We start from the raw sequence: 22,026 nt of genomic DNA, 5'->3' as shown, positions 1-22,026 counted from the left end.
ATTTCACCAGTCATAATCCAGCACCGATCTCCCAGCATCCTTTGCCTCACTAAATTCCTCTGCCTTCAAATTGAACTTCCATGGCTAAGATGTTCACCGTCTTCCAAACTTCAGATACAATGAGTCAGTAGTCAGTACAGAAGTGGGGTCAAACACAAAGTGGCATCAGTCAGAGGTGACCAGTGTCTCTTCCAAGAACAACCAATAGAGTTTCAGCCTGAATCAGTTACAGCAAGACCAGGACCAGTTACAGTGGGACAATGGACTGCTCCAGAAGACCTTGAATCAGTTCCGGAGTGCCATGTCTATTAGAAAGGACAAGGCCTATTTTGTGCCCAACTCTCAATTCCTTAACCAGTCAAAAGCTTTCCAAAAACAATACCCCTCTAGTGAATGGCACTAACATAATACCTTACTCAGAAATCAGAGGTAAGCGTCTAACATTGGATATGCATTCTTTTGTATTTGTTGCAATTTCGACCCTTTTTAACTGTTGCTACATTTATTGTAGATATTTTATTACATTTTAAGTATGTAATCACATCATTCTCAATGATCATTCTTCCTGTGCAAAAGTTAAGATTCTTCACAAAGCCTCTTTCTAAAACATTTAGAACAATAAAGCTCTGTTCACCACCTCATCCTTCAATCCTCCCGGAGCTTTTGAACCTCCAAACATCGTTTTAAGTTATACCGCAACAGTTAAATTAGAAGAGAAGCAGGCAGAGTTCCAGAATTATTAAACCGGAGACATGGATTTAAATTGCAAGTCATTGAAGATATTAGTACCTGTATGCATAAAACTGTTGATTAAAAAACACAACAGTCAGGTAGCAGATTGAATGAGGAGGCTGCCAGCGCCTCTGGCACTGTGAAGAATATCCTGACTGGTGTGGAGTGCCCAGGAATGGAAAAGCCTGCAGAAAGTGGTGGTTACAGCCCAGTCCATCACTGGCAAAGCCCTCCTCATCACTGAGCACATTCACAAGGAGCGCTGCCACAAGAAAGAAGCAAAAAGGACAGTATTATCCAGGCCTGCAGCACGGGCAACTGCCGGCCTGCCATACAACCCCGCCCAGGCCTGAGCCCTGCAAACCCGTGGTCTCTCGAGACCAATGGATGCCTAATCCAGGCTATGCTCCCTTTTCGATCCTACCGTCACCAGGAGGTAAAGCAACCGTAGGCTCCACAGCACCAGATTCCGGAAAGGTTATTATCCTGCAGCCATCAGGCTCCTGAACCAGTGTGGATAACTTCACTCACCTCAACACTGAACTGACCCCACAACCTAGAGACTTCCTTTCAAGGACTCTACAACTCATGTTCCAGTATTATTTAATTTCTTTTTATTATTTGCATAATTTGTTTCCTTTTTCACATGGGTTGTTTGTTAGTCTTTGATTATGTAGAGTTTTTCATAAAATCTATTGTATTTATTTATTTTCCTGTAAATGTCTCAAGAAAATTAATCTCTGGATAGTATATCATGTGGATAGTCAGAGGCTTTTCCCCAGGGCTGAACTGGCTGCCACAAGAGGACACAGGTTTAAGGTGCTGGGGAGCAGGTTCAGAGGAGATGTCAGGGTTAAGTTTTTTTTTTTAAACGCAGAGAGTGGTGAGTGAGTGGAATGGGCTGCCAGCAATAGTGATGGAGGTGGATACGATAGGGTCTTTAAGAAACTTTTGGATAGGTACATGGAGCTTAGGAAAATAGAAGGCTATGGGTAACCCTAGTAATTTCTAAGATAGGGACATGTTCAGCACAACTTTGTGGGCCAAAGGGCCTGTATTGTGCTGTAGGTTTTCTATGTTTCTATATGGTGGCATATATGTACTTCAATAATAAATTTACTTTGAACTTTTAAAAACTCATGTGACTCACTGATGTCCTTATCCAGTTTGGTATGTACAGGACTCCAGACACACCAATACATTTGCCCCTTAACTGCAACCATAATTCACAAGGGTTGACAATGGCAGTGTTAGCCACCAACATCCACACCCAATCAACAAATAAAAAGAAAGCCTAAAATTGCCTAAAAAATCTGAAATTCAAGAAGTTTGTCACCAACTAGCCAAAGCAGTCTGCCTCTTCACTGCATTAAATATCTGCAACTTGGGCTGTGCTGTCTACTGTCAAAAGGATGTATCGGCTTGCCAAGGCTACTTTGGCAGTTACCCTCCTGACTTAGATCTTCAAATAAACAGTGCAGGTGTTCCTTCAAGTCACAGAAGTTAAAACACTCTTAGCTAAACATTAGTGAAGCTCTTTCAGAGTTGCACTTCAAAACCCCAACCATGTTTATCCTGGTCTTAAAACTGGCATGATTAATTACAAGGGAAAAGAATACTTGCACTTACATAAAGCTATTCACAATCCCTAAAAGATCTGCAGGGATGGTTGTATTGCTTAAGCATTTAATTGAAGGCATCACTGCAGCCAAGCTACACACAAGATCCCACTGAGAGCAACAAGATGAGCAAGTTGACTGCCTTCTATCACCTAGCCCCAAAAGACCTTGCATTCCCTCCTTCAATCCCCGGTGCCTTTAACTCTCATTTCACCAAAATACTTAATATTTAGATTTATTTTTCAGATGTTTATCGAAATATACAATGAATTGTATATTTCATTGAACAATGAAAATACACTCAAGGATGTGCAGGGGACAGCCCGCAAGTGCCACCACACATTCCAGTCGAGATGGCGCACAGCGGCCTCTTTGCCCAAAATTTTGATTTACTGCACTAATGATCCACCTATGATTCACAGTTAAATTCTGCTTGATAATACTCCTTTGACCTCATTACCATAATCAAACGTCACTGTTAAAGCAAATTCGTGCTGTTGTCCACAAATAATCCTCCCTTCCCAGAAGAAAGACTCTTGCTTCACTCTTCATTTGCTCCAGTAATTTGAAATTTCTGTCCACGCAACTTTATATCAACAATAGACATCGGTCTAGCCTGCATTCACCTAAATTGTGTACAGTTTTAATACCAGACTTCCATGTTCTTTTGTCTTGGATGTGAAATTCAGTTGTGTGAGATTGCTCCATTAACTGAAAGTTAACAGCTACCTTGCCCAAATACTCTCTGATACATCACCAGCCTTCAACGGAAAAGGTGGCCCCTATTGCAATAAATATTCTCCAAGTGTCAGCCCTGCAGATACCAGAAACACAAAATAAAATCAGGAAACACTAAAATTATTCACCATCTAGGCAGAAAGGAATGTAACAGTTAACAGCTTAGACCGCAAAGAGGGTCACAGATTGAAAACATTGCTATTACTTTCTGAAAACAGATGCTGGCTGGTCTAATGAATATTGCTGGCCATCCTCAGTTTATATTCTATATCCAGATTCACCAGCAATCTGCATAGTTGGAACTTTCAACTGATAATGAAACTAAAGTTGACCAAAGTGGATGGATATTTGAAGGCCAACTGTACAAGGCTACTTTTGCCCACTTTCTGATAGGTGATGGGAAGCAACTGGCTCACTGATCTCAGTTAATTGCACCATCCACCATTAAAAGTAACACTGGCCTCCTCCTCTGAATAGTAATGCGCAAGGTCAATATTCCTGAAAGCTGTAAATAATTATTATGTTCATTGCAGGCTACAAAACTCACACAAATTCTACAGTCTGAGAAAGTGAGATGCTGGCTTCAAAGCAACAATTTCTCACGCGGCTGCCTCTTGGCCCACAATTAAACGCAGGCAGAATCAACAAACACCAAGCTTCAGGCAGCAGACCACAAGATTTCGGCTTGTTACACTGCCTAATTAGCGAAGAATGTATAAGTGGCTGAAAATTTTGCAGTGTGATGCCGCAGACTCTTTTTGGCGTGCTAATGGCAGGATAACTGAGGGTTTGCTATTGGGCCCTTAAACTAATTCCTAGAGAAGGCATGTTTTAGTTAACAAAATGGTGATCTTATTGAAGCATACAAAATCACGAGGAGCCTCGATAAAGTGAATGCCCCCAGTCGTTTTCCAGCCTTGCAGAGTCAAGAATGTGAAGCGTTTAGGGAAAATTTAATAGGGACTTGAGGAGGAATTTTTTTTTTTTTACAAAAAGAGACCCTTCATCAGGACTAACGTTAGTCCTCTCAGCCCGAAACGTCGACAGTGCTTCTCCTTATAGATGCTGCCTGGCCTGCTGTGTTCCACCAGCAATTTGTGCGTGTTGTTTGGTTAGCAAGGATCAGGTGGGTTTTGTGCTGTACTACTTTATGACTCTAAAATGCACTAAATTAGCAGCATTCTATCTCTTAAGAAACAACAGACATTAATAGTGATCTAGCTGATGTTTTGAAGACTGACATCTGATTCTATTCGAAGGTTGGGAATGACCTGGATTCAGTTTTTTTGAGGCAGTTATGGGGAACTCATCTCTCCCTCACAGGATAACATTCCTCAGGAATGGGCCGTAGTGGAGACAGATTCCCTAAGTTGTGTCCAGCAAGAGTTTGACATACTTCAAGATGGGGTAGGGATCATACCTGTGAATATGTAGAAATTGTTTAGAATCGTTCAGGCCCACGTGATAACCTGGACATTTAGATCAACAAGCTGGGGGGGGGGAGGGGGGAGGTGGTTAAGAGTAATTTCCCTTCTTGATTTGATTTGGATCTTTAACTGGATATTTCTCCCTTCCTTGTCACTGCCCAGCTACTGGGAGGGTGAACTGTGTATATGTTATGAGTCACAAGGTTTTACAATTCTGTGGAAAAGTGTTTGCCCTATCTGCTAATATCCACATGGTCATATAATCTGCCAACTGGAGGGGGTGGGGCAGCTTATAGACTTCAGAAGTCAAGGCAAACTGAAATCAAAACAAAAGTAGCTGGAAAGTAACCAATTTGGATTAATTTTCGGAAGCCAAGATTTAGTTTGGCATTCTTCTGTTTCAAATTATGATGTGGACAATGTGTACTTGAGAATTATATCGTGGTTCCCTGCCACAACAGGTAATTGGCTAAATCGTAATGATGTCTTTTCAATGAGACCTTGCACGGACATGGAACAATTCCTAGAAGATGGTGGCATCGAGTTTGCAGCTCCATGGATCTGGGTTTGATCCTGACCTCAAGTATTGCCAGTGTGGAATTTACACATTCTTCCAGTGACCACTTGAGTTTCTGAAGCCATTCTGGATTCTTCCCACATCCCTAAGACATGTTGGAAGATTAACTGGCTGCTGCATGTGAGAGGCAAAGGATTCAAAAGGGGACATTGTTGGTGCTGAGGAAGCCCATACTCCTTCCTACCCACTACTCTTGACCATCAGCCCAGGATGGGATGGGCTGGATGGCCTTCTCCTACATCACAATGGTAAGAAAAGGCAAGGGATAGCAACAGACACAAAATGCTAGAACTCAGCAGCCAGGTAGCATCTATGGAAAAAAATAAACCATCAATTTTTTGGGCCGAGACCCTTCATCATGACTGGTGAAGGGTCTCGGTCTAAAACGTCAACTGTTTTACCCTTTGCCACAGATGTTGTCTGGCCTGCTGAGTTCCTCCATAATTTTGTGTGTGTTACTTGGATTACCAGCATCTGCAGACTTGCTCGTTTGTGAAAAGCGAGGGATAGATCACTGATATGCTGCCCAAAAATGATCCCTCAAGCAACATCTCTAAAGCTGAGGTCAGATTATCCAATTGTTTACTCTGCACAATTTGTAAACTACATTTGAAAAGTGTAAAGAATGAATTAGACAAGAAGTGCTCAGGGATTCTGAAAAAGGGATGTAAAAGATATGTCATCCTTTGATTTCACTGTGTGGGACGTGAAAGTCTGCCCAGAAGCCTGTTACACAGGAGGTGACCAGGGTCAGCACTCTCCATCTCGCCCCACGCTCAGTAATTGGGCACATACCTTCCTCCTGTGGCAGGTGCAGGCGAGTTGATGGCTTGCACCATGTCTGTGGTCAGGGCGTCCAAAACACTGGTTATGAACTCCAACTTCTTTGCTCCCGGGCAACCTGCAGAAGGCGAGAGGTCAAAAGTAATAACAGTAAGTGTGGCTGAAAAGTAACATTTTTCACCTTTGGCCTGCCCGGCAGAGCTGTGATTTATTTATAATCATTTCCTTTCCAAGCAGAAGTGTTTTCTGTGGGTTTATGGCCTAGGGGAAAGGGGTGAAAGGTCAAACTCATTCCACTCAAGAGTCAGCTTATTCCCAATTAAATCACACAACTGGGAAGTACAAATTGCCAGACAGCTACGAAACAGAACCCGAACAGAAACATAAGAGCGAGAGAATTCTGCAGATGCTGGAAATCCAAAGCAACACACACAAAACCCTGGAAGAACTCAGCAGGTCAGGCAGCATCAATGGAAATGAATAAACAGTCGATATTTCGGGCTGAAACCCTTCATAAGAACTGGAAAGGAAGGGGGAAGACGCCATTCTGATATGTTACTCTATGGCCTCCTTTTCTGCTACGATGAGGCCACCCTCAGGGTGGAGAAGCAACACCTTGTATTACATATGGGTAGTCTCCAACCTGATGGCATGAATATCAATTTCTCTTTCTAATAAAAAAAATCCTTTCCCCATCCTCTTCTTCTATTCCCAACTCTGGCCTCTTACCTCTTCTCACTTGCCTATCACCTCCCCCTGGATCCTCTCCTCCTTCCCTTTCTCCTATGGTCCACTCTCCTATCAGATTCCTTTTTCTCCAGCCCTTTATCTTTCCTATGCATCTGGTTTCACCCATCACCTTCTAGCTATCCTCCATTCCCCCCACCACCACCTTTTTTATTCTGGTATCTTTCCCATTCCTTTCCAATCCTGAAGAAGAGTCTTGGCCCAAGATGTCGACTACTTACGCATTTCCATAGATACTGTTGACCTGCTGAGTTCCTTCAGCATTGTGTGTGTGTGTTGCTTCAGAAACGCAAATGACTTGTATAATAAATACTCTTTCTGGAATCTACCCCTTGGATGAACAGTTGACATCTCCACAAAAGGGCAGTTACATATTTTTCATGCACACTTTTCTGATGTCTGTTTGCAGTCATCAACTTAAGCATTCAAGAAATTCTCACTTAACAGAAACCTGACCAATAATTATTTTTTTAAACTATCTTTTCCTTTCCCTCTGCGTTGTTACACTTGCACCAATGTATTTCTTCTCTGGTCATTTAGAACCTCTAATGCAGTGAAGCAATTTTATCAAACAAACCCAGGTCTCACGGGAGAAAATAGGAGAAAAGGTCTAAAAGGTTGGTCAAGAAAAGATCATCTCTGAATGTGCCTTAAGGAGGAGGGACAGAGACGGAGATGTTCGGGGAGGGATCCACAGCTTGTCCTGGCAGCTACGATTTAGGGAATGATTAAATTCAGAACAAACAAGGAATTAGGAGAGTGAGGATATCTTAGAGCAGGGGTTTCCAACCTGGAGTCCATGCACCCCTTGCTTAATGGTATTGGGTCCAAGGCATAAAGAAAGTTGGGAACCACTGTCTTAGAGGGTTACAAGCCCGGAGGGAATGACAGAGTTCGAGAAGGGAAGGCATTGGCAGGTATTGAATATTGGAGTTGAATTTTAAAACCTTGCTTTATTTGTAATCTCTGCTGCAAGCACAGGGGTGATGGGTGGACAGGACGGTGCAAAGTAGGATACAAGTAACAGTGAACTTACAGAAGGTAGGGTGGGGAAGGCTGGGGTGTTGGGTAATGAGTTTCAGCAATAGATAAGCTGAGGCAGAGGATTAGCCCTGGGAGGCAAAAATGGATAGTGTGAGGGATGGCTTAACCTACTGCTCATCTCGGGGATGAATGAGACAGTGAGGCTGAGAACAGCCTAGCTTGGCTCCTGATCCTAGAGAGAGGGATGAAGACATTAGGAACTTGTGATGGGGGCCAAAGACAGTGGCTGCAGGCATCCCGACGGTTATTTGGTAGAAATTTCGGGTCAGCCTGCACTGGAAGTCAGACAACAGTTTGTCAGACAGTGGGAGGGTTGGTGGGAGTCAGTGGTGAAACTGAACAGAGTGTCAAAAACTGAGTGGCAACATCCTGAATCACCATCACTCTCAGAATTCAATAGATAAGGAATTTTGTGCTGTTCTCACAAACCAACTACAGAGGTCACTGGGGCCAGGGGGATTCACACCACAAAACTACACAGAATTAACAGCACCCATTTCTATCAGTCAACACAGCTACAGGCGGTGAGAATTTAGCTTCAAAGAATTTTTATATTTCACAGGCTGTGAGGCCAATCAGCCCATCAAACCCATACTAGCTCAAAACAATCACATCAGTCCCATTCCCTCTCTTATATTTCTTGCAATCTATTCTCACCAATACGCCTACCAACTCACCTCCATTCTCCCACTACCCATCAGCAGTAGAACTAACTTACTGTGACCAGTTAACCTACTGGGATGTGGGAGAAAGCCGAAACACTCAAGAGGAAATCCACACAGGAAGAACGTACAAACTTCACACAGAGAGCACCAGAGTCAGGATCGAACCTGGATCACCAGGGCAATGAGTCAGCACCATCTACTGCCCGCTGTGTCCCTTACAGCTACAAAATAAGATCAATCATCTCATCCCCGGGAGTCCCTATAAGAAACCCTCAGGAAACCTCTTGGCTGTGTCAAAGTTGGGATTATTTCACTCCCAACTGATGAAGGTCACACCCACATTGCCCAATAATTGAACAACATTCGAGCCACCGAAGAGGTGAACAATGACCAGAGTCCTACTGTCTCGCTTAACATTACCATGTTGCCAGCACCATTTCTCAAGACCCAGAGGTGTGCCTGGACCACTCACGTGAATACTATGGCTAGAAGAGCAGCTGTAGAGGCTGGGTATCCCTCGCCATGACCCCAAAGCCTCGCCTACCATCGACAAGTCTGAAGTGTGACAGAATACTTTCCAGTCAGCTGGCTGAGCACAGATCCAGCACCATTAAAAAAAAATCAAAGCCATCCAAAACAAAACTGTTCACTAAATTGGCATTGCATCCACCACCATTCAAAGTTAATTCCCTCCAACACTAGCATGCCGTGGCTACAAATTGTATCATCTTCAAGATGCAGAGTGGTTATGAATGAAGGGTTCGTCAATGCTACCAAGCCAGCCTGTGACCACTTCCATCCGGAGAGACAAGGGCAGCACAGGCAGAGAGATAGTGCCATCTACAGGTTCCCCTCCAAGTCCACCCATCAATCTGACTTGTAAACCCAGCACCTCATCTTCTTCAGCAACACACACAAAACGATGGAGGAACCTAGCAGGTCAGGCAGCATCAATGGAGAAGAGTAAACGGTTGATGTTTCAGGTCCAGGCCCTTCTTCAGGGCTGAGAAGAAAGGGGAGGGGGTGGGGGAAGATGCCAGGGTAAAAAAGTTGGGGTGGGGAGGGGAAAAAGACTGGCTGGAAGGTGATAGGTGAAGCCAAGTGGGTGGAAAAAGTCAAGGGCTGGACAAAAAAGAATCTGATTGGAGAGGATAGTGGACTATAGGAGCAAGGGAAGGTGGTGGGGACTCAGGGGGAAGTGATAGGCATATCTTCTTGATAACTGGGTTGCAATTCTCAAACTCCTGGGCAATGCCAGAGCAGGAGCAGCAACACCTCATAGACTTCAGGCCACCAGCTCTAGCTCCAGACCAAACAGGGCTGGCCATGAAATGCTCAATTTGCCAGCAGAACAATAAACAAAAAAACAGGGGTAAATTGAACCCTTCTTCCAATTGGCATACGTGCAACAGGTCAGCACACTGAATAAATAAAAGGCAATGACATCATGGGCTTGAAGGCATAATAGCCCATCAATGACATCATTCCGTTGGCAACAGGACATCTGGCAAAAAGCCATTTTGAGTTCTTATTCAATTTATCCTTTTGTTTAGAGGAAAAATGACTCAGGAAAACGATTTTTAAATAGTAATGCAGAACAAGCAGTTTAACAACATGAATGGAGTTAACAGACACAGATCAGAAGCAGCCATAGAAAAACACACCCCACAAATCTTACACGTAATATATTGCAATGCAATATTGCTAATGTGTCCTTAATCTTCAAAGTCTATAAAGCACAATAACTAATACTGCAGAGATCATAGAGCTCCTCCGCCAATTTAAAAGTTTTTTAAAAATTCTGACTCTCTGGTTACAACATTGGAATCATCATAATCTCAGCACCTTCTCTAAAGTTCCACATCCTCTTTGTTTGGTTGGATCCTAGAAAGGACAATTTTCTTATAAAGTGGTATGAAGCTCCGTGTGGTAGAGTGATGCACCAAATGGAGCTGATGTCTCGCAGCTCTAGCATTTCAATCTGGACCCCCGGCTCTGTCCATGACTACATTGTGTGCTTCAATTTCCCCTCGCCTCCCAAAAGACACATCTACTAGGCTAATTCGTTACTGTGAACTGCCCAGAGAGGAGGTGGAAGATTAAAGATTCAGAGGCAAATTAATGGGAAGACAAGACAGAATAGGTTACAAGGAAATAGGTGCAGACTGCTGGAATTGCTCTTTGAAGTAGCATAGATTCAATAGGCCGAGTAGTTTCCTCTGTTCCATGGGAAAGATGAATACAAAATGGAAGCCAAGAGGAATATATATCCCATCACCTTCTATGAAGCAATTCACCCTAATTGAACAAATCAAATCTAATCAAGTTTATTCATCATTGAACCATGCAAGAATACAGCCAAATGAGACAGCATGCCTCTGGGGCCAAGATCAAGCACCAGAGGGCAGCACCGTCACAAGAGGCCAGCCCCCAACCGAGCACGGACGCCACATGACACCGCCTCCGGCAACCCCTCACCTGGACGGCAGCAGCAAGCACAGTGGAATAAGACTGTAAGGCCTAGGAGCAGAATTAGGCCATTCAGCCCATCAAGTTCACTCTGCCACTTCATCATGGCTGATCCCAAATCCCACTCAACCCCATCCCCCTGCCCACCCACCATATCCCTTGAAACCCCGACCAATCAGGAATCTACCAACTTCCGCTTTGAATATACCCCCGGACGGCCTCCGCTGCAGTCTGTGGCAGAGCATTCCACGTTCTTTGGCTAAAAAAAAATTCTCATTACTTCTGTTCTAAAAGGTCACCCCTCAGTTTTGAGGCTGTGCCCTCTTCTTCTGGATACCCCCAGCAGAGGAAACATCCTCCACATCCACCTTATCTAGTCCTTTCAACATTCAGTAGGTTTCAATGGGATCCCGACGCATTTCACTAAATTCCAGTGAGTACAAGGTTATGTTCCATACCGCTCTTAGCCTACCAGCCAGTTCACACTAACTGGAAGGTCAGACCTCATTTCGCAAATGGGTTGCTACGTGCTGAACTGGCTCACTCTTAGTGGATGCTGTCTACATGGACTTCAGCAAGGCCTTTGACAAGGTCCTGCATGGGAGGCTGATGAAAAAGATTCAGTGGGTTGGAATCAGGGTGAGGTAGTAAATTGGATTCGACACTGGCTTCACAGGAGCAGCCAGAGAGTGGTAGTAGATAGTTGCCCCTCTGACTGAAGGCCCGTGATTAAGTGCCACGAGGATTGGTGCTGGGTCTGCTGTTGCTCGTCATCTACATCAGTGATCAGGATGATAAGAAACTGGATCAGCAAGTGTGCGGATGACACTAAGATTGGGGATGTAGTTTAGTGAGGAAGATTACCAAAGTTTTCAGCGGGATCTGGGCCTGCTGGAAAGATGGTTTGAAAAATGCCGGATGGAATTTAGTGCGGATAAGTGTGAGGTATTGCACCTTGGGAGAACCAACCGGGGTAGGACTTAAGTGGTGAGTGGTACGGCACTGAGCAGTGTAGTAGAAAAGAGGGATCTGTAAATATAGGACATAGGTAAATAGCATCGTAAAGAAAGCTTTTGGCATGCTGGCCTTCGTAGATCAAGGCGTTGAGTTCAGGAGTTGGGATGTATATTGATGTTGTAACAAAGCATTGGTGGGACCTAATTTGGTGTAGTGTGTGCAGTTTTGGCTGCCCATGTACAGGAAAGATATCAATAAGGTTGAAAGAGTGCAAAGAAAATTTAAAACAATGTTGCCAGGTCTTGAGGACCTGAGTTATAGGGAAAGGCTGAATAGCTTAGAACTTTATTCCCTAGAACATAGAAGACTGAGAGGAAATTATGAGCGGTATAGATAGGGTAAATGTAAGAAGGTTTCTTCCAGTGAGATTGGGTGAGACTAGAACTAGATATCATGGTTTAAGGGGGACATGACGGGGGAACTTCTTCACTCAGAGGCTGGTGGGATTGTGGAACGAGCTGCCAATAGAGGTGGTGGATTCTGGTTTGATTTCAATATGTAAGAGAAATTTGGATAGCTACATGGATGGGAAGGGTATGGAAGGCTATAGACTGGGTGCAGATCACTGGGACTGGGTAGATTAATAGCATGGACTAGATGGGCTGAACGGTCTATTTCTGGGCTGTAGCATTCTATGACTCTATAACACTCCTTTCCCGCTTTCTCTCCTCATCCCTCAACTTTAATGGATATCATCATCTAAATATCATTACTAATTTTTATAGGTGCTCAATAATATTTATTGATAGTGCTTAATGTTTTCATTGCCAGACATCTGAATGTTTCTTCCCTGTATGTTTCGGGTTTAGCTCGATACATTGATGCAAGGTAGGGACTATTGTATTGTTTTCCAGAAACTGACAAAACAAGAACAAAATTAATCAATGCCATGTCCATAAGATCAATGGGCAGGAGAACCGTCTGCTGACAGGCTGCAGCCCATTAGAAAGTCATACTCAATCTAACAGAATCACTGCTCGGATTGATGGTGTTCCATCTCCCGTGCATTAAACAGTAGAATGTTCATCAGAAAAACAGCAGTTGGTGGTTTCAATTACAACCCAATTCACCCAACCAAACACATGTGAAAATGATACATGATTGCGAATAAGTGCAGGAAATGTTCCTTCCTCTATGCCTGTGTAACTTGGCTAATACTTGACTTTCCACCAACAGTACAAAACTGGATACGATCACAGAACACGTTGCTGTTTGTGGGAGCTTGTATCTGCTGCACTTCACTGCACTTGATCAATAGGTCTTCTTCAACAGGACTAAGCAGTGCCCAAAATATTTCAAGAGGAGGGAAAGTACCGTAAAATTCGCACCTTGTGGCGCATTGCCTGTTTTGTAGCATTTGCCGTTTTGTTTCTATAAACAAGGCCGAGTTGCCAGGATGTAAAGCGTGACCACTTGCCTCGAAGTCTGGTGCTGATGCCACTCCACCACCAGCTGGATCCATTCTTTATATTGGCAAGTAATTACTGTAATGTGGGAATTAACCTGTACAAATTTGGCACTGCAAAGTCCTATAAATAGAAATTAAATCAATAACCGGATTACTTATTTTAGTAATGCTACTTCAGCATTAAATATTCTTCAGGGCACCGGGAATAGCACCCTTGCTCCGTTCTGCGGGGATCTTTTCATCCGCTGTCTTTTACACCTGCCTTTGATTACAGTGCAAGATTAACCCCTCTGACAATGTAACACCTCTACTGGGCTGGCAGCATTGGCCTGTAGTTTATCCGTAAACCTCTGGAATCGTTTTTTTAATGGAGAAGGCTGAAGGCTCTCTGTTTTCCGAGTTATGCTCAAAGACCCAAATTGACAGCATTTGATAATGAAATACAAGGTGGAGATTTCAAATTCAGTAAAACTTCAGTCATGTTTTCATATAATACATGAGTCTCTGCTGCAAGGTGGAAAAAATAGACAACTGCAAAAAATGTTAAATTATAATATATAATTGGAAATGATGGAATTCTTCAGAGAATGTGAATAGTTCAAAAGGGAAAGACTTAAATAATGGCCACAAAAGTTTGAATGTGTGTATAAGGAAGGATCTGTTACAATACAGGTCATGGGACAGCAGAAATATTTTCACACACACTTTGCACTGAATCGCACACATTCATATGGTTTTCAAGCAGTAAGTTTAGAACAAGTCCAGAGCTGTACCCTCAGCATCAATGCTGCTTCAATACAATGAGTCATGCTCAGTTCAAGCAAGCATTAGTTTCCTGTCAGCTCTGGGGCCATCAAGTAGCACCTGTTTGAGAAACTGCAGCAACTAATTTCTACTGAATTCAGACTTTTGTCTGTCAAAGTACAATCAGCTCATTACTGCAAGACAAACAAACTCGAATGTTGTAGCACGCTAGTGCTGCACAAAGAGCTGGCTGCCAAGACCTTCCCTTGAAACATGTCATCTGTACTAAATCCTCTCTTGTGTTTTGCCACGCAAGAGGAACACTCCACAATGAGTGAGCTTTTTTATCACGTTTAGCTTGAGCGAACGCAGCTGGTGGAGAAAACATTAACTAATACACCATCAAACAGATGTGGCCGGGCATTGTGCTGGGAGGACAAATCTGAAAAGTGCACCTGAACAAACTGACCTGGGCACAAATGACAATTCCGCTCAGCAAACTCCTTTGAACTCACACTGAACAAACCAGAGGGACAAAGAGGCACAATGGCTGCAAGACATTGGCAGGCTGTAGGTGAAGCCCTTGCTTCCACCCCCAACATTCAATTCACGATCCAACCCCGACCCAGACAACTCTTCACACTCAAGGTGTGATTTCTGCAAGAGCTTTTATTTGGTTTTCCCAAACAACTTTTGAGCAAAACATTTCAAAGCTTTTCCAGTTTGATTGCTAGGTTACTGATAGAGAGCAGAGCTGGAAAAGGATTTGTTTAAATTTAGCCAGGTTTAAAGAGAGTTTGCTTTCACTCTCATGTTATTCCAGTTTAACATGGAGCAAAGCAGGGCAACTGGCAGGAATCACGAGTCTTCTCGTTCAGCATTGACAACTGTGAGGAGGTTCCAGGTACTCCACAAAGGCAGTTTTACTACAGAATTCCACACACACACACACACACACACACACACACACACACACACACACACACACACACACACACACACACAGACACACAGACACACACACACACACACACACACACACACACACACACACACACACACACACACACACACACACACACACACACACACACACACACACACACACACACCACATCAGTTTTCTCATTTTCCCTGAATCCACTGCATTTTTAGCCCTATTCTAAATGTGTACAGGATTCTGACTTGGAAAGTAATTGACAGGTCTGCATCTGTTAAATTTCTGTGAATTCCTACATCCAGGGAGTCTGTGTGTTTTGTTTTCATAATCTCTCGGGTAAAGTTTTATATGCCTTCTGTCAAATTTATAACTATGTCCTCATTAATATATTCTGTCATGTGATCCTTGACATTCTGAATTAACAAGAGGCAACAACTAAAAATAAAAATTAGCAAAAATTAAACAATATGAACAATAGTCCAAAATCTAAATACTGCAATTGCTGGAAAGCTCAAATGCAGAAAATACTGGAAACACTCGGGAGGTCAGGGAGCAGGCACGGAGAGAGAAACTCTAACTCTTTAGGTTAAGGTGCTTATACCACGTTAAAGTGGCAGGAGCTGAGAGCTGAGCTTGCAGAGTTTACTGAGGTGTTCTGCTAAGTGGTCACCAAACCTGTATTTGGCTTTTCCGATGATATGGAAAGTACGTTGTCAGCATTGACTGCCGAACACTAAATCAGAGGTATTACTAGTAAACCCGTGCTTCATTTGGAAGGAATGTTTGGGTCCCCAGATGACAGGGGAAAGGTAAGGAATAGCATAATCTGCACTTGCATGCAAAGATGTGATGAGAAGGGAGCAAGGTGCTAACACAGCATTGTGTCCTTTCAGAGCATTGAAAGGAGGTGGAGAGGTGAGTGTAGCAAAATTTGCTTGAGCTTCCAATTTAGTATTTTAAATTCAGTGTTTTACTTAAAAAAGGTTACAGATCAGAGTCATGCAGCACAGGGAAAGTCCACTATGTCCACACCATCAAGTATTTGCATGTTCTAAAGTTCAAAGTAAGTTTTGTTATCAGAGTACATAAATGTCACCACATACAGCCCTGAGATTCTTTCCCCTGTGGGCATACTCTGCAAATCTATAGAACAGTAACCGTAAACAGGATCAATGAAAGATCAAGTAGAGCAGAGAAGACAACAAACTGTGCAAATGCAAATATAAGTAAATAGCAATAAATAACGAGAACAGGAAGTAACAAACAAGATAAAAAGTCCTTGAAGTGAGATTGCTGGTTGTGGGGACATCTATTCATTGACGATGGCTCAAGCTTCAACACAATACCAATTGAGCTCATCTCTAACTTCTCAGTGCTGGCCTTGGGACTGCAACTGGCTTCCTGATTTCCTCTCTGCAGACCTCAGTCAGTCAGAGTTGGTCAAAACATTTCATCCGTCCTGACCCTCAGCACATGCGGTGCTCTTCAGGGCAGTGTATTTGATTCCCTTCTCTACTGCCCATATACCTATAACTGCATGTCCAATTACATCACCTACTCAGTCTTTCAGTTTGCCGATGGCACTCGTTATTGGCTGGGTCATCAACAACGAGGAGATGGAATGCAAGAAAGCGATTGTGAACTTTGTGTCACAACAACAAACTGGCCTCCTGAACGTCGGCAAGTCAAAAGAGTTGTCTGTTGACCCAAGGAAGTGGGGGAGGGGCAAACACTGTGTCCTCATCAACTGCTGTAGAGTTGGTGAAAAGTTTTATCACCTGCTACCTAACCTGGTCACTTCACACTGATGTGGTGAGCAGGAAAAGCACACCCGCACATTCACTTTAGAAGGCACCTGCGACGGTCAGCTCTTCCTCGGAAACACTAAAGAAAGCATCCTGATGGGTTGCATTTTAGCTTGATATGGTAGCCTCTTGTCCATGACTGGCTGAACCTGTAGATGGTGCCAAACACAGGACAGTCCCTCACAGCTCCATCACTGCCTTCCATCCACAACATCTTCATGGTGCGTTGCTTCAGGAGGGCTCCTAGAATTGTCAAAGATGCCTGCTGCCCTGTCCATTCCCTCTCTTCACTCTTCTACCTTCCGAGAACGTTGCAGGAACTTGAATGCCCAGACTTCAGAACGGCTTCTTCCCCGCTGCTGTCAGGCTCCTGAACCAATCGCCTCTTTCACTGCTCTCGGTGCTGCTGCCATGCACTCTTAACCCTGCCTCTCTGCTACTCTACAAGTGTTACTTGTGTATCTTTTTCTCATCACCACTTCAGGTTACAGCATGATCTTTACAATGTTCTAGATTTTCTCTTGTACCTATTTTTAGACTCTTTACTGTTTACTCTGTGAACTCTCCTTGCACCCTGGCTATATGACAATACACTCTAATCCCATTTACCAGCACTTGGGTCATAGCCTTCCATGCCCCGATGATATGCATGTGTCTAGATAAGTGTCAAAATGGTTGCTAGGACACATCTAGTGTGGCAGTGTAGTGGGTAGTGCTTGTTGCTCTCCCTTTCAGCCTCCACCGTTGGCTAGTGGTTTTGCGAAAAGGCGAGCTGAATGTGTAAGTCTCTCCATGCCTCTCCAACAGCAAGCCTCATGTAGTACTTCCTCAATGGCAACTCACAGAAACTGAACTCCTTTCTGACACAGGCTGAACTACAGAGGACAGGGAAGAGGTCTGGCCCCCGTACACATAGCACGCAGGCCCACTGGTGTGTGGACACGCCCTGGTGCTCGTGAGCCAGATCCCCAGTTACGGGTAAATAGCCCCAATGCCTTGTGGGCAGCCTTGGGAGAGATGAAGGCTGTGGGAGGAAACCCAGACAGAAAATCCAGAGTGGAGCCCCTAAGGTGGCTGGACGTCATTAAACATCCTTCTGGCAGCTCCTGCAGCCAAGCTGGTACCAAACGTGTTGCTTCATAAACTTTCCTTTGGAGTACCCTGGTGAGACTGAGAGGGGGATCTTGATGACTAAGTGTCTCAGAATCTCCACACCTTCCACCCAGGCTTGTGATGATGATCATCCCCATTGTCCTTGGAGACAGATGGATGCCAACCAGATACCTCCAAAGTGTTCTAAGTATATCTACCTCCACAACCTACTCAGATTACAATCACCTTCCGGGTGAAAAAGTTCTTACTCAGATCCCTCAAAGCCAATTCCTTCTCACTTTAAACCTGAAGCTGTTTTTTTAGTTTTGAGTGACTGGATGTTTGCTTCCTATCTTGAGTGGGCTGTGTGTACCTTGTGCTGTTTCGATAGGCTGTATTCATGTATGGTTGAACGATATTAAACAAATTTGAACCTATGCTCTCCTATGTTGGACATGGAAGATGCTGTCAGAGCAATAACAGTGTTTTTGTACTTTTGTACAGCACTGCGGCCTCCAGAGGGGAAAAGGTGGATGTCAAGTTTGTTCTGGAGATCCAGCCTTAAGTGCTAGAGCTGCACTCTCTCTGAAAACATTGCCAACGTGAGAATTTTGGATGGTGAAGAAGCTCAGGAGGAGAAGGTTCACACTCTCAGTCCAGAGTGTTGGTGGTCTTGCTCCGGTCAAGTTTCTGATCAATGGTGACCTGCAGGATGTTGACAGCAGGAAATCTTGTTGAAAGTGTACCAATGGTTGCTCTCTCCCTCTCTTGAAAGAAGTGATCACTGATGCAGCACAAGTGTAGACAATATTACTTGTTTATCAGCTTGGTCAGTGCTGGATTTCGGAGCCACTAAAACTCTTCTTGGGTTTCAAGCTGGGTACAAGTAACAATTATAACGGGCCTTTCAATGACAGACAATGCCATCTTCTTCAGGGTCATGCCTGGGCACGTCTAGTCTGGTGGTATGTATACCCCTATATTCTGTCTCTCCTGATTGGATGAGAACTAATCAATCAGGTTTCCACTCTTCCACCTTGTTTACACTTGAATTCCAGTTCTTACTTGGAGCGAGACTTTTGTCTTCATTAGAATTCTTTTCCTCTAGTTTTATTTCAATGGCTTCCTTCAGCAGGAAAAGAATTTTAACAACAGAGAAGGACTCGCTCCAAGTAAGAGCTGGAATTCAATTGTGATACAATGGGAGAGCAGAAACCTGACTGGATGAGGACTAACCAATCAGGAGGAATAGAGTACGGGGTATAAATACCACTGGACTAGACATGCCCAGGCATCATCCCTGATGAAGATGGCAGAGTTTGTCATCAAAACACCAGTTATAATTGATATCTGTACCAGCTTGACACCCGAGAAGAATTTATTTGTCGTATATGCTGGGAAAGCAATAGATCTTTTTTTTTTAAACTAGCCACTGTTGGGAGAAACTGAAGTCACATACCCAGGGAAGATGCTGTGCCCTTGCTGAGCTCTAGACTGTTGTCCAATGTATCAGGACAAAAATTGCAGTGATATGAGAAATTTGGCTTTAAGGTGTAAGTTAGGAGATGCAAAGGAAGTGATTGCACTGGAGAGAGTGAAGAGGTAACTCACCAGGTTGTTTCCTGGATTGCATGATTTTGGTTATGGGGTGGGATTGGATAGGCTAGGCTGTCTTTCCCTGGAGCAACAGAGGCGAGGAGGAGTGACTTGACGGAAGTCCCGATAGATTGGCAAAATCTTTTTCCCATTATAGGGTCATCAAAAACAAGGGAGCATAGGTTTAATGTGACATACAAGAGTTTTAAAGGGAATCTGAAGCTAAAGGCTTTTTACACAGTACGGGTGATATCTGGAAAGCTCTGCTGGAACAAATGGTGGAATCAGCCAAAATTACCTTTTTTAAGATACATTTAGACAGACACTTACGTAGACAAGACATAGAATGACATGGACCCAATGCGGGCAAATGGGAGCTGGATATTATCAGCATAGCACCCAGCTGTCTACTATTTCCTTGCCATCCACCGCAAAATGGAGAAGCACATCAAAGCAATCCCCATCTCACAGGATTTTTTATTCAATAATTAATTACATTCAAATGAAATAAAGGGGAAGATCTGACAGCATGAGGGATTAACTTCCCACTTCTGCCTTTTTGCTGCCTCTGAACCCTGGAAACATTTCTCCAGAAAGGGTGCCCCTAAATCCTGAAGGGGCTTGGCCTTTGGCTCAAGTAGTTCCAATACCTTGCACTTGTAAATACATCAGTGCATGTCACAACACAGGTTTTGCTCTGTAATAGATTTCACTAGAGTGCTATTAACCCTTCAGGATAAGTGCCTCTAAAAAGCTATTTTCCACTATAATGAATCATGTAAAATTATCCATATATTTAAATTCATTGTACTAAAGATTCCCACGATATACTTAGTCCAGCTCTCTCAACTTACAAAGTTACACTAAGAACTTTTCTGGAACACATTACTTTTGTAAATCTGGAGCCAACTGCATAGAAGAAATTTTCCTTTGCATACATGCCAGGTGAGAACCCTTTACATAGGCTGCAGTAGAACATGGAATTTCCTCCTAGTTTTGGAAGAGCTCCTAAAAGGAACAAAGTGTAACACGTGGTGACAATTTCATTAGGTACCGGCTGTACTGAGTGCACGTTGCTGTAGCCCATCTACTTCAAGGTTCAACATGTTGGGTGTTCAAAGATGCTCGTCGGCACACCACTGTTGTAACATGCAGTTTCTTGAGTTACTGTCACCTTCCTGTCAGCTTGAACCAGTCTGGCCATTCTCCTCTGACCTCCCTCATTAAGAAGGCTTTTGCACCCACAGAACTGCTGTTCACCTGATTTTTTTTTTCTCTGTTGCTGAGTTTGTCGTTCTCATTGTCTTGTTTAGACCATAACAGCACAGACCAGGCCCTTTGGCCCACAATGTTGTGCTAATCTCTTAAACTATATTAAAATCAATCTAACCCTTCCCTCCCTAACAACCCTCAATTTTTCCATCACCCACATACCTAAGTGTTTCTTAAATGCCCCTAATGTATCTGCCTATACCATCACCCATTACAGGGCATTTCATGCATCCTCCACTGTGCAAAAAATTTACCTGACATTTCCCCTCTCCATACTGTCCTCTAATCACCTTAAAATTATGCTGCCCCCCACCCCCCCGTATTAACCACTTCCACCCTTGGAAAGTGTTTTTTTCAAACTTAGATCACATTTCTTCCCCACTTTGATGTTTAGTCTGAACAACAATAGAACCTCTTGTCCATGTCTGCATAATTTTATGCATTGAGTAGCTGCCACGTGATTGGCTGATTAGATATTTGCATTAGCAAGGTGTATAGGCATACCTCATAAAGTGGGCACTGAGTGTATGCCATGAAAATGCAATTAGCTTAAAGTGCACAAATTTTGGTGAGGGATGGCAGTGTGCTGCAAGTAGAGTGGGATCTATCACTGCTCCCATCAACTGTGTGTGCATGCAGAAACTTTCTCAAACTTCCCCAGAAGCTTCAGCCAAATGGCCCATTTCTGGGCTGAATGATCAGAATTCACCTGGTTAAATGACACCACAACCATCCGCAGTTGAAATGGCCAAATTATGACAATATTTAGCAATGGAAGCACACACTCTACAACCAGCTTAATAGTATTACTCACATAAAAAAGTATAAAATTTATGGGTTCTGGACATCTGAAATGTCTTTAAAACAACTGGGATACTCAGAAGATCAGGTAGCAGCTGTGGGGAAAGAGGCAGTGCTAACATTCAGGCCTTTTCTATATCAGTGAATATTCTAATGAAAGTTTGCCAAGCAGATTATAGAACAGAAATGGGAGCAGGTGTAGACCACCATGCCTCTCAAACCAGCTCTTCAAAGTTAACATGGTTGATCTGCCCCAGGCCTCAAATCTCCTTCTGTACGATTCCTCACAGTCCCTAGTTCCTCAAGCTTTCAAAGATTCTTCTTTAAATGCTCCCTCTAATCTAGCATCTAGAGTCCTCCAGGGTAGATACCTCCAGAGGCTCATGACCATCTGCAAAAAGAAGCACATCCATAATACAGGACAAGTAAGCAGCCTGCCACTCTCGTCTCTGAACTATTCATGATAAATCAGTAGAGACAAGACAATAGTTAAATCATTGTCAATTTTCCTGGCATTTGCTATAAAGTAGGCACATCCCTCCTCCCACAG

At 43.5% G+C, this 22,026-nt stretch overlaps 1 protein-coding gene across 6 annotated transcripts in view; it reads right to left on the bottom strand.

The window, feature by feature from the left end:
• smoc1 (SPARC related modular calcium binding 1) overlaps nucleotides 1-22,026 on the bottom strand; it is a 239,103-nt gene that overhangs the window by 62,581 nt on the left and 154,496 nt on the right. For all 6 annotated transcript variants that reach the window (XM_073040224.1, XM_073040225.1, XM_073040229.1 and 3 more), the window contains one exon: nucleotides 5,889-5,994. In XM_073040224.1, the coding sequence (XP_072896325.1) occupies nucleotides 5,889-5,994 (106 nt within the window). The remainder of the gene's footprint in view (nucleotides 1-5,888; nucleotides 5,995-22,026) is intronic.

Source organism: Hemitrygon akajei, chromosome 3 (genome assembly GCF_048418815.1).
Source record: "Hemitrygon akajei chromosome 3, sHemAka1.3, whole genome shotgun sequence".
Lineage (NCBI taxonomy): Eukaryota > Metazoa > Chordata > Chondrichthyes > Myliobatiformes > Dasyatidae > Hemitrygon > Hemitrygon akajei.
The sequence above is the reverse complement of the archived record's forward strand: the minus strand, read 5'-3'. Positions and strand labels throughout refer to the sequence as shown.